Raw genomic sequence first — 10,728 nt, 5'->3', positions numbered from 1 at the left:
TCAACCCTCATTAATCATTACAACTATGCAAAACGCAGGAGGGTATTAAATAATATTCTGGGTTAGATACATAATATACGATACACAGCTTTTAATCACAGCCGTACATCAGTTCAGAAGAGATCGAAGAGCACAAATTTCATGTTTTCCAGTGGGCCATCCGCACCAAGGGGAACAAATTACGGTTGGGGGTTGACTGGACGGCTGTGATGGTGGGGCTTAGGGTAAAAGCGGCGTAGGTGATTGTGGCCAAAAGAAATGAGCTGTAGAGGGAGAGAGAGAGTGACGGTGGTCCATAGTGGCAGCGTAATGTAAATACTAACAAACCGAACTTTCTAAACTATCGGATACAGCTCAGCTGTAGCTTCTTCAGCAAAACAGGCGCGGGGGGAGGGACTTTTCCGTCATTATTGGTTTGTTTCATGGGCAAATTCGTCTTAACGGAAGCCCTTTTTCTCTTGACTCTCATTATAATTAAAATTCGAATAAATTAATATTGATTTATTTCATATAAAAAGTAAATTTTAATTTCAAATTAAGTAGAGAAAAAAATTTAAAAAGGAGATGGTTTTGGAGCTTTTCCAACGTCCTGGCTTTTTTTAGTGGACGCACTGTGTCCGAATATTTTCATTTTCACCTCTCCCGCACTCACCCTCCACCTCCCGCTCCACCTCCGCCGTCGCCGTCGCCGTTTCCGCCGAGTCTCTTCCTCCGAAGCCGTGGCCACGATTAGCGAATCATCCCTTTGGATCTTCATTGCCGGAATTTCAACTGATTGGTTTTCTTACTCTCACAGTTTCACTGTTCCTTCTCTTACCCGAGTGTTTCTCTTTTCCATCTGATTGTTCTTCCTCCAGCCGGCATTCCTATCGGTTAGTCGATTTTGAGTTCCTTTGCGTTTGTCTCCTACTACTGCTTTCTTCTCGAGCTGTTGCTTGTGTTTGTTGCAGGTTTCGAATTCGGATGAGGGAGCGTCTGTTTGACTAATAAATTGTTCTGTTCTCGCAATCGCGAGTTTTTTCATTTCGTAGTTTTGAGTTTTTGTTTCTTTCCCTAATTTGATGTTGATTCTGAATTTTTGCTTCAATGGAAATATCTTCTTTTGTCGGTAATTGCTTCCACTTTTTCTTCTGATTAAATTTGTTTCAAGTGTTTAGGTATTTCAATTCTAACTGGAATTCTGATAACTGTCTTTTTCGTGGTGTGGTATCAGTGCATTTTTTCGCCGTATTTAAATTTTAATCTGTAACTATTTTGGACCATTTACTAATTAATTTGGATCTCGCTTTACCTAAGAACATCGCTGATTCTTTCTTGTGTGGGTAGATTATGTCTACTATTTTCTTTACTTTTTTTTTTATTAAAAGAATTCTACATTATCCCACAGCAGGCACCGATTGGCTTCTAGGGTCAATGATCTTCGTCTAGCAATAGTTCTCTGCTTAGATCTCGATGGTTCCTTTACTAAACAGATAGTGATGACATCGTTCACATGCATGTCTATCTGGCTCATTTTTTTTCATCGAACTTATTTCTGAATTTTTCCGTCGGGAGATGAGCGGTGGAATTGCTAACTGCCATCCTTTAAATTTCTTCCCCTTCTGGTGTTTCGGTGTAGCTACTTTTTATCCTGGTGCTGTTTGTGTCCAATAAATAGCATTTACACAGCGTTTGGATGTGGTCTGTTTTGTTGCAAAAAATGTGGGCTTAAAGAAATGGATTTCCATTTTTGGAACCTTATACTTTCATTACTCCATACGTGCAAGGAGCTGCGCAGTTACTTCCCTTAATCTGTGACCACTACCCTTACTTGACTTAGTTGATTTGGTTTTTTCATTTTCTGTAAACCATGAGGCTTTTCTTTCTTAAAAAATTTCTTTCACATCCCATGCGCCATGGATACGATGTGTCATGGGAAGTTTTAAGCACCACTTAAGATAAAATCAGGACTAAGTAATTCCTCAGGCAGTGACCACTAAATGATGATGCTATTAGAAGTTTGGGACTCTAATTTTTGTCTGAATCTTGGGTTAGATCTTAAAGTCTATTCTTTTCCCTTGCATAACTCATTAATTTAACATATGTTACTGCAATTTATGCAGCCTGAAATGGATCGACGAAGTTGGCCCTGGAAGAAGAAATCATCTGAGAAAACATCCGACAAGACGAATACTACGTCAGAGTCGGCAGGAAGCCAGGGTGATCAGGTAATTAGTGAAAACTTATCCACCCCAACAAATCTTAACTGTTCACTGAGGTTGCTCAGTAGTACTGTTCTTACAATATCTCTCTTCCTTCCCCTCAAGAATTTCTTCTCTTAGAAGTGAGCTGATGGTGGTGGGATTTGAATTTATAATCACATTTTATATTTTCTCTCTCTCTTACCGTATCTCCTTTCCTCATGCAGGATGGTTACAAAAAACCAAGTTATGTACAAATTTCTGTGGAGACTTATTCACAGCTTACCGGTTTGGAGGATCAAGTAAAAATTCGCGATGAACAAATCCAGACACTGGAGGGTGAGATCAAAGATCTGAATGAGAAACTATCAGCGGCACAGTCCGAGATGACTACTAAGGACAACCTAGTCAAACAGCATGCTAAAGTCGCTGAAGAAGCTGTCTCAGGTATTGTTCTATATTTTTGCGGTTATATTAGAGAGATAAATCTGAAATTCTAAAATTAAGGTGATTTGAATTTTTTTGCTTATTCTGGATGCTTTGTTGCAAAACAATGCCTTGACAACAGGTTGGGAGAAAGCTGAAGCAGAAGCTCTTGCATTAAAAAATCATCTAGAAACCGTGACACTGTCGAAGCTCACTGCTGAAGATCGAGCGTCACATTTGGATGGTGCTCTGAAGGAATGCATGAGGCAGATAAGAAGCCTGAAAGAAGAACATGAACTTAAATTGCAAGAAGTTATTTTCACCAAGACCAAGCAGTGGGACAAAATTAAACTTGAGTTTGAATCGAAGATGGCAGACTTAGACCAAGAACTTCTTAGGTCTGCTGCTGAGAATGCTGCACTTTCAAGGTCATTACAAGAACGTTCCAACATGCTGATTAAAATAAGTGAAGAGAAGTCACAAGCTGAGGCCGACATTGAGATGTTGAAGGGCAATATTGAATCATGCGAAAGAGAAATAAATTCACTTAAATATGAACTACACATAGTATCTAAGGAGTTAGAAATCCGCAATGAAGAGAAGAATATGAGCATGAGGTCTGCTGAAGCAGCTAACAAGCAACACATGGAGGTTGTTAAGAAAATAACTAAGATGGAAGCAGAATGTCAAAGATTACGTGGACTTGTGCGGAAGAAATTGCCTGGTCCTGCTGCACTGGCTCAAATGAAACTAGAGGTTGAAAGTTTAGGCCGGGAATATGGAGACACCCGAGTAAGGAAGTCGCCTAGTAGGCCTCCAACTCCACATATATTATCTGTGTCTGAATTTTCCCTTGATAATTCACAGAAATTCCAAAAGGAGAATGAGTTCCTTACAGAACGATTGTTAGCCATGGAGGAGGAAACTAAGATGCTGAAAGAGGCTTTGGCAAAGCGTAACAGTGAATTGCAGACTTCCAGAAGTTTGTGTGCCAAGACGGCTAGTAAACTTCAAAGTTTGGAGATGCAGCTTCAAAATGGTAATCACCAAAGGAGCTCCCCAAAATCTGTTGTTCAGTACACTGTTGAAGGATTTTCATGCCAAAGCACAACTCATCCTCCCAGCTTGACCTCTATGTCTGAAGATGGAAATGAGGATGGCCAGAGTTGTGCAGATTCTCTATCCATAGTGGCGACCTCTGACATTTCCCAATTTAGAGAGATGAGAAGTGAGAAATTAAGTAAAACTGAAAGTGGAAGTCACTTGGGGCTCATGGATGACTTTCTGGAAATGGAGAAATTGGCATGTCTATCGAATGAGTCAAATGGTGCCATCCTTGCTTCAGATGATTCAAACAATAAGGCCTCTGAAGTTGTACACCAGTATTCGAATGGTATCCAGTCGGAACATCAACTGGATTCAAGTCCATCTACAAATGTTGCATCTTCTACTGTTGATTTGTCATCAGATTGTGCTGATTCCGATGGACTGCCTTTGATGAAACTCCGATCAAGAATATCTTTGATTTTTGAGTCTATTTCAAAGGATGCAGATACTGGCAAAATTTTGGAGGATATTAAATGCATTGTGCAAGATGCTCATGATGCACTTCAGCAACCTACTGTCAGTTTGAGCTGTGCTTCTAAAGAAGTGCAATGCCCTGACCTGACATGCGATAGGCAAGCCAATCCTGATGATGCTGGTTTAGGAGTAGAAAGAGAAATTGCGTTATCCCAGTCTGCTACACCCAATCAGCCCATGAGGCAAGACCTGGAAGCTGCCATCTCTCAAGTTCATGAATTTGTGCTGCTCCTTGGGAAAGAAGCCTCGAGAGTTCATGATACAGTATCTCCAGATGGGCATGGTCTGGGTCCAAGGATTGAGGAATTCTCTGCCACCTTCAATAAATTTGTGTATGCGAACACAAGTTTGGTGGACTTTGTGATTGTTCTTTCTCATGTTCTCTCTGAAGCCAGTGAGCTTAGATTTAGTTTCATTGAATGCAAGGATACTGATGGGGATACTAATAGTCCTGATTGCATAGACAAGGTAGCTTTACCAGAGCACAAGGTTGTCCAAAACGATCCACTGGAAGAAAGATATACAAGCGGTTGTTCCCATATTTCTAGTCCAACTTCTGATCTTGAAGTTCCTTGTGATGGAAATCTAGTCTCCAGCTATGAATCAAATTCCAGATTACCCAAACTCTCAGCAGAGGACATTGAAGAGCTAAAATTAGCCAATGAGAACCTGTCAAAGGATTTAGCAAGATCTACAGAGGACCTTGAGGCAACAAAGCATAAACTGCAGGAAACTGAGCAGCTGCTAGCCGAATCTAGGTCACAGCTGGCATTGGCTCAGAAATCAAACAGCTTATCAGAAACACAGCTGAAATGTATGGTAGAGTCTTACAGGTCACTTGAAGCACGTTCAGAAGATTTGGAAACTGAGCTAAATCTTTTGCGAGCAAAATCTGAAGCATTGGATAATGAACTTCAAGATGAAAAGAGGAATCATCACGAAGCTTTGTCCAAGTGCAAGGAGCTTCAAGAACAACTACAGAGGTTAGTCTTGTACCTTCCTCTGTTGCATAACGACGCCTATGTATGGAAAACTTTAGGTGATGGACATCAATGTCTATCCTAAATTTTATCCAATATCCCCCGTTATTGCCTGATTTTATTAGATCTTTATATGTTTTCGTTTTAATGCATCACCAAATCAAATTTTATATCCTTTGTTTCTTGTGTTACAGGAATGAGGCTTGCGCTACTTGTTCTTCAGCAATTAATGATGATCCCCAGAAGAGCCAGGTGAAGTTGAAATACCTTTTCCTTTACTGAAATTGCTTTGCCCCATAAACGCTCTAGAATTACCATCACAATAATATATTCAGGAACGAATGAGCGTGAAAGAAAAGCACTAACTTATTCAAATCTACAAATATGGTTAAGGAATAGGTTGTTTTAATTGAGGAGTAATGAAATAATTTGTTGAGCCTTCTCTTATTGAACTTGGTATTGGTATTTCTTTTGTTACAATAGGAGATAGAGTTGACTGCGGCCGCAGAGAAGTTGGCAGAATGTCAAGAAACGATTTTTCTTCTTAGCAAGCAGCTGAAATCTCTGCGCCCCCAACCGGACTTTGGTGGATCTCCATTCAGCGAGAGAAGTCAAAGAGGCGAAGAGTTTAACGAGGATGAACCATCTAAAAGTGGCACCAATCTGGTGGACCTGGATCAGTCTGAATTGGATACCGCCGCTTCTGCAATGGCACCCATAGTCGATGCAGAATCCCCTTGCAGTGTTTCTGACAGTGAAGGAGGAAGCTTCTTGATGTCGCCTAGCAATTCAAAACATCCAAAGCACAGACCAACCAAGTCAAGCTCCTCTTCCTCCTCTTCCGCTCCAACTCCAGAGAAACATGCTCGAGGATTCAGTAGATTCTTCTCCTCGAAAGGAAAGAACAGTCATTAGGCATCCATGCTACTCTCTTGCATGATGATAATGCGATTCTGTTAAAATACTTCACTCAATAAGATAAATAGATAAAAAGAAAAAACCAAACAAACATAGACATCTAAGATTTTAGATGGGAATCAGTTTTGGGAGGTCTATGTCGTGAAAGTCAGCACAAAAAATGATGCTTACAAACGTATCTTTTAACATTTGTACATTATTATCATATTCACATCTGTTAATTTTTCTTCTTTTCTTTTCCTTTCTTGAAGGCTTGGCTTTCCCTTGACATTTGGACTGGACTTTGTGAACAATTGGTGTGGCTTTTATTTGATTTTTGGACCCCACATTTTGAATATGTACACATATTACAAGGGGTATGTAGTGGTGGGAGATTGCAGGGATAAGCAAGGCACATGAGCTATAGGAGCATAGGGCGTATTGATGAATTCAAATGAGGGGCTCCATGTGGGGTTATACAATCACATGGTCCTCACTTCAATTACTGATCCAACCAAATCAATGACAGCTAAAACTGTTGGTCCATAGTTGAAGTTGGACTGTGCTCAATAAAATAGTACACCGTATGATACAGTTCTTCAATCCCAATAATTGTTAACAACTCCCACCGACTAATTACAAGCTCCTTGCTTTGATCACTCCATCACTATCAGATAAATTCCAATCTTTTTTTTTTTTTTTATCAAGTTTTGCCCAATTAGATATGAACTGAAATGCATTATTTGAATACGTTTGTGTTTGGGATGAAGAGACAAAGCAGTAAATATGAAGCAAAGCTTGGTAATAAATAATGGGGTATTGAAATCTGGAAATTATAATGTTTCCTAAAGACTATGATTATTATTATTATTGATGCAGCCCAAGATCCGTCCACCATTTTCGTGGAGATTTATCCATTTTCAAGATTTTCATAACGTACCAAATTTACATTTTTCTCATTATTTTGTATGTCCCACTTCCACTACTTGGCGCACTCAAAGTAAAATTGTTGTACTTTTTTTGCATTTTTATTGCTTCATATCTTTACTTTATGTATATATTAAGACTGTTGGAAGAGTGGGACATAATGACCCATTTGTAGATATCAACTTATGATGTTGTACTATAACACTATTGTTTCGAAAACTCGTTAAAATATTATAATTTGATCAATAGTCGTAAACTCAACGTATTGTTTACTTTGTTCTTAAATTTAATGTTTAAAATAGTATATCTTTAATCAAAAGATGGAAGATTTGTATCTGTTTATCAAGACAACTGAAACTAATTTACCTTTAATATTACTCCACTCAAGAAATGTAATACGTAAATAGGAGTTAGGTCAATGATATAATTACAAAATTTTTGATAGAAGATTTTAGGGTAATAGGGAAATATATATACAAACATGGATACCCTACAACTCACCCAACTTCCCCACATTTTAGACTTTTCATATTCCTACCCCTACTTCTTCCACTTAAGGACCAAAACATTTGCTCGAATCTCCTTCACACAGTTGACACGACTCAATTCGACCCGACCGGTCCACATTAGTACAATGCATATACCAAAAGCAAATAAAAAGAACCGCAAACCCATCTCTTTCTCATCTCTCCCATTTCATATGAAAGCTGAAATTATGAATATACATATCCCCTTCTTTTCTTAAGTAATATGGTTTTGTTTTTACGTGTCTAAAATTTAATTTATAATGTGGAAAAAATAATTAAATTAGTAAATCCATAAAGTGACGTGGGATCTACTTGATTTGATGCAATCACGAGCGTTGGTCTGTGGTTCATGATAATCCCAATTGCTTTATTATCATTTTTTTTCAAAAAATAATAAATAAATAAAATTAGATGAAAATAATTAACATTTACCCATCACCTTGTATTGAAAAACTTATATAAAAAATAAAATATCCCTACAAAATTCAACTGACAAAAACAAAAAACGTGGGGGAAACATTGATTTTAAAAAAAAATTAAATTTGTACTGAGCTTTTAATGTTGGTCTTGTCTTTTCTTATTAATTTTATTTTCACTCTTCACGCGTAATCTCGTTTCAGTCTCATCGATAGTCGTTATCTACTCTCTCAACGTCGTTGGTCGGCATTTACCTAATTATAATTAGTATCTTTTAACATTAAATAATACACGCCATTAAAATTTTATACTAATTTCGGTAGAATCTTATTTCATATCTAATATATTAATTTAGTTATTTTTTTTGGCATGTGGTTATTTGAAGCCCCATACACTAATTTAATGAGAAGGGGACCATATATTCAAATTTCCAATTTTTTTCTTCTTCAAATCTTCGAATTACATTAAATATTATCACTTTTTTTATAATAATATTATTGCAAAGGTGTGAAAATGACATGTAACATATGGAATTTGTAAAATAAAATAAAATAATCATTGTCGGCATAAATGATAAATGTCCACTCGATGTTGATAGAATAATAATGTTAATATGAATTTATAATTAGCTCTTAACTTACTTTAAATCATTCCATTTATCTTCTTATTTAAAAATACAGTAAAATTGAATTATGTGGTATTGTTTCTAATTTGAATTTATAATAATGAATGGTTGTTTTTATGTTTTCAAAAGTCAACTACTTTCGTAATGATTGATAATAGGCATTCACTGTTTGAAAGTCAATCAACATAGTTAGCTTAATATAGAAATATTTTGAGGATATTATATAAGTTATTGATTAATCAAAACTTTTGCAAAAAATTAATGGGTTATAACGTTGAATTAGTTATTCAGTCATAAAGATGTGATGTCTCACGTTAGTTGGAGAGGAGAGCAAACCACCATTTATAAAAGGGTGTGAAAACCTTCCCTTAGCAGACGCGTTTTAGAGCCTTGAGTGGAAGCTTGAAAAGTTTAAATAAGACAACATCGATTAGTGGAGTGGATATGGGACGTTACAAGATAATATTCAGTATTTTGACCGGTAATAAAGAAAAATAAAATTAAAAATAAATGAAAAAAAAGGGGCAGCTTTTGTTGAAGTAATTTCCATATTTATTATTTAATTGGTGAAGTCTGATGTGTCCTACGCAGTACGCCCTCCCTTGGCTACGGCTACGGCTACCACTTTGACACGCGCCTCCACATCTTAATTCCTAACCGTCCGATCATTAAATCGTTATAAAGTTTTTTACTTTTTCAAGAAATGTGTACTCTGATTGTGGTCCCCACCCACATGGGCTTCCAGAAAGTCGGAGGTTTTTTTTTTTTTTCCTAAACATGTCCCTCTCATATTTCCCCAACTTTCAAATTATTTATAAATTTCCAATAAATTAATCACCCATAAATTACCACAAAAAAATACATACATTTTTTCATTTCTAATCGGGTTGCCTCCTCTCCTTTCAAATACTTTATATAATATTTAAGAAAAAGATTTGGACTTTAATAATCATTATTATTACTTTAATTAAAAGTTTTCTTTTTTATTTTTAATTATATTATATATATATATAGAGAGAGAGAGAGAGAGAGTTAGGGAAAGGAGAAAACGTTGGCCCGTGACAGAACATTCCATGTCGTTCAGTTTTAACGGCAAAAAACGGTTGAGTTAATCGAGATTTGGGAAAACGTCGGCGACATGGAAAATTTAAACACAAGCCCAACGGACAAAACCCTTAAAATCAGCGACTAACCAAAAGGGGACAAAAAACCAGCCCAGATCGCTACTCACTGTGATTGACTCAAATTTCCATTTCCCCAAACTAATTTTACTTACATTTTCAGTCATACGGAATCGTGGGTTCTTCTTCCCTTTCAATTTCTCCATCAACTATGAAATAAAATGAAGAAAAATGGAGAAGAACATAACAATATTATATGGCAGAGAAGCAGAGAAGCAGCTTCATCATTTTGGCCGGCCTAAAAAGGAGAAAAGAAAAAGAAAAAAAAAGGAGAAATATAATAAGAGTTCATCGAAGGGTGGAAGTTAGGGACTGAAAGAAGTGCTCATCGCAGGGAATGGTGAGGCCCATGTCATGATCGAACCCAAATTCATCAGCTGCTTGCTGGAGCAAGATTTGGAACTGTGGGTGATTCAAATATGTGATGGGGACAATGTGTCTGCTTCGATTTTCTCCTACGTACACCACGAAATGGCCCTTGGGGACGTCCAAAGGGAGGCCCTGTTCGTCGTACTGCTGCTGCTTCTTCCCCAAGCTAGAGCAGCGCTTCAGCATCTGCTTCAGCACTGCGGTCTGTGGCATTTTGGTGGACTTTCTGATGGCCATTTTGGTTGGGGAGATACAAAAAACAACAAAGAAGAGAGGAAAGTGGAGGTGGGAAAGAAGATGGGATGTTTTGGGGTATTTATGGAGGGAGAGAAACAGAGGAAACAGAGAAAGAAAGGGTTAATGGTTATAATGGTTAGTGATTTAGTGTGGGGTAAATGACAGAGCACGGGTGTTTTGGGAGAAGTGAATCTCATGTTTGCACCCCAAACGGCCCACCCTAACCCCCCTTTCATTTTCCTACTCTTTCTTCCTCTCCCTTTCCACAACTTACCTCCCTCCCGCTCCAAATTTTGACTAAACCCGATCACTTGGCAAGGGACGTGTACGAGATCATTTTTTTAATACCCTCTACTACTACAAAAAAAAAAAAAAAAAAAA

At 37.5% G+C, this 10,728-nt stretch overlaps 2 protein-coding genes across 5 annotated transcripts; one reads left to right on the top strand and one right to left on the bottom strand.

Annotated features, from left to right (window-relative positions):
- Positions 1-569: 569 nt before the first annotated feature.
- LOC111446376 (filament-like plant protein 4) lies at positions 570-6,398 on the top strand. Of its 4 annotated transcripts, none has more exons than XM_023085172.1 (6): positions 570-872; positions 2,103-2,207; positions 2,408-2,627; positions 2,749-5,170; positions 5,362-5,419; positions 5,651-6,398. In XM_023085172.1, the coding sequence occupies exons 2-6, from the start codon at positions 2,109-2,111 to the stop codon at positions 6,080-6,082; spliced, it is 3,231 nt and encodes a 1,076-aa protein (XP_022940940.1). In that variant the 5' UTR covers positions 570-872; positions 2,103-2,108; the 3' UTR covers positions 6,083-6,398. The 4 variants fall into 4 exon arrangements, with proteins under 4 accessions (XP_022940940.1, XP_022940942.1, XP_022940943.1 ...); XM_023085174.1 differs by lacking the exon at positions 570-872 and adding an exon at positions 1,393-1,494; XM_023085175.1 differs by lacking the exon at positions 570-872 and adding an exon at positions 1,501-1,633.
- A 3,395-nt stretch (positions 6,399-9,793) lies between these two features.
- Positions 9,794-10,537, bottom strand: LOC111446542 (auxin-responsive protein SAUR50-like). Its single transcript, XM_023085393.1, has one exon. It carries the CDS (start codon positions 10,345-10,347, stop codon positions 10,030-10,032), a length of 318 nt encoding a protein of 105 aa, XP_022941161.1. The 5' UTR covers positions 10,348-10,537; the 3' UTR covers positions 9,794-10,029.
- Positions 10,538-10,728: the final 191 nt, after the last annotated feature.

The sequence above is a fragment of the Cucurbita moschata genome, unplaced genomic scaffold, assembly GCF_002738365.1.
Source record: "Cucurbita moschata cultivar Rifu unplaced genomic scaffold, Cmos_1.0 Cmo_Scf00008, whole genome shotgun sequence".
Taxonomy (NCBI): Eukaryota; Viridiplantae; Streptophyta; class Magnoliopsida; order Cucurbitales; family Cucurbitaceae; genus Cucurbita; species Cucurbita moschata.
The sequence above is the reverse complement of the archived record's forward strand: the minus strand, read 5'-3'. Positions and strand labels throughout refer to the sequence as shown.

Coding starts and splice junctions, on each gene's coding strand:
- LOC111446542 (XM_023085393.1), bottom strand. CDS start 10,347: ATGGCCATCAGAAAGTCCACCAAAATGCCACAGACCGCAGTGCTGAAG.
- LOC111446376 (XM_023085172.1), top strand. CDS start 2,109: ATGGATCGACGAAGTTGGCCCTGGAAGAAGAAATCATCTGAGAAAACA. Junction 2,208..2,407: donor CAGGAAGCCAGGGTGATCAG/GTAATTAGTGAA, acceptor TTCCTCATGCAG/GATGGTTACAAAAAACCAAG. Junction 2,628..2,748: donor CGCTGAAGAAGCTGTCTCAG/GTATTGTTCTAT, acceptor CCTTGACAACAG/GTTGGGAGAAAGCTGAAGCA.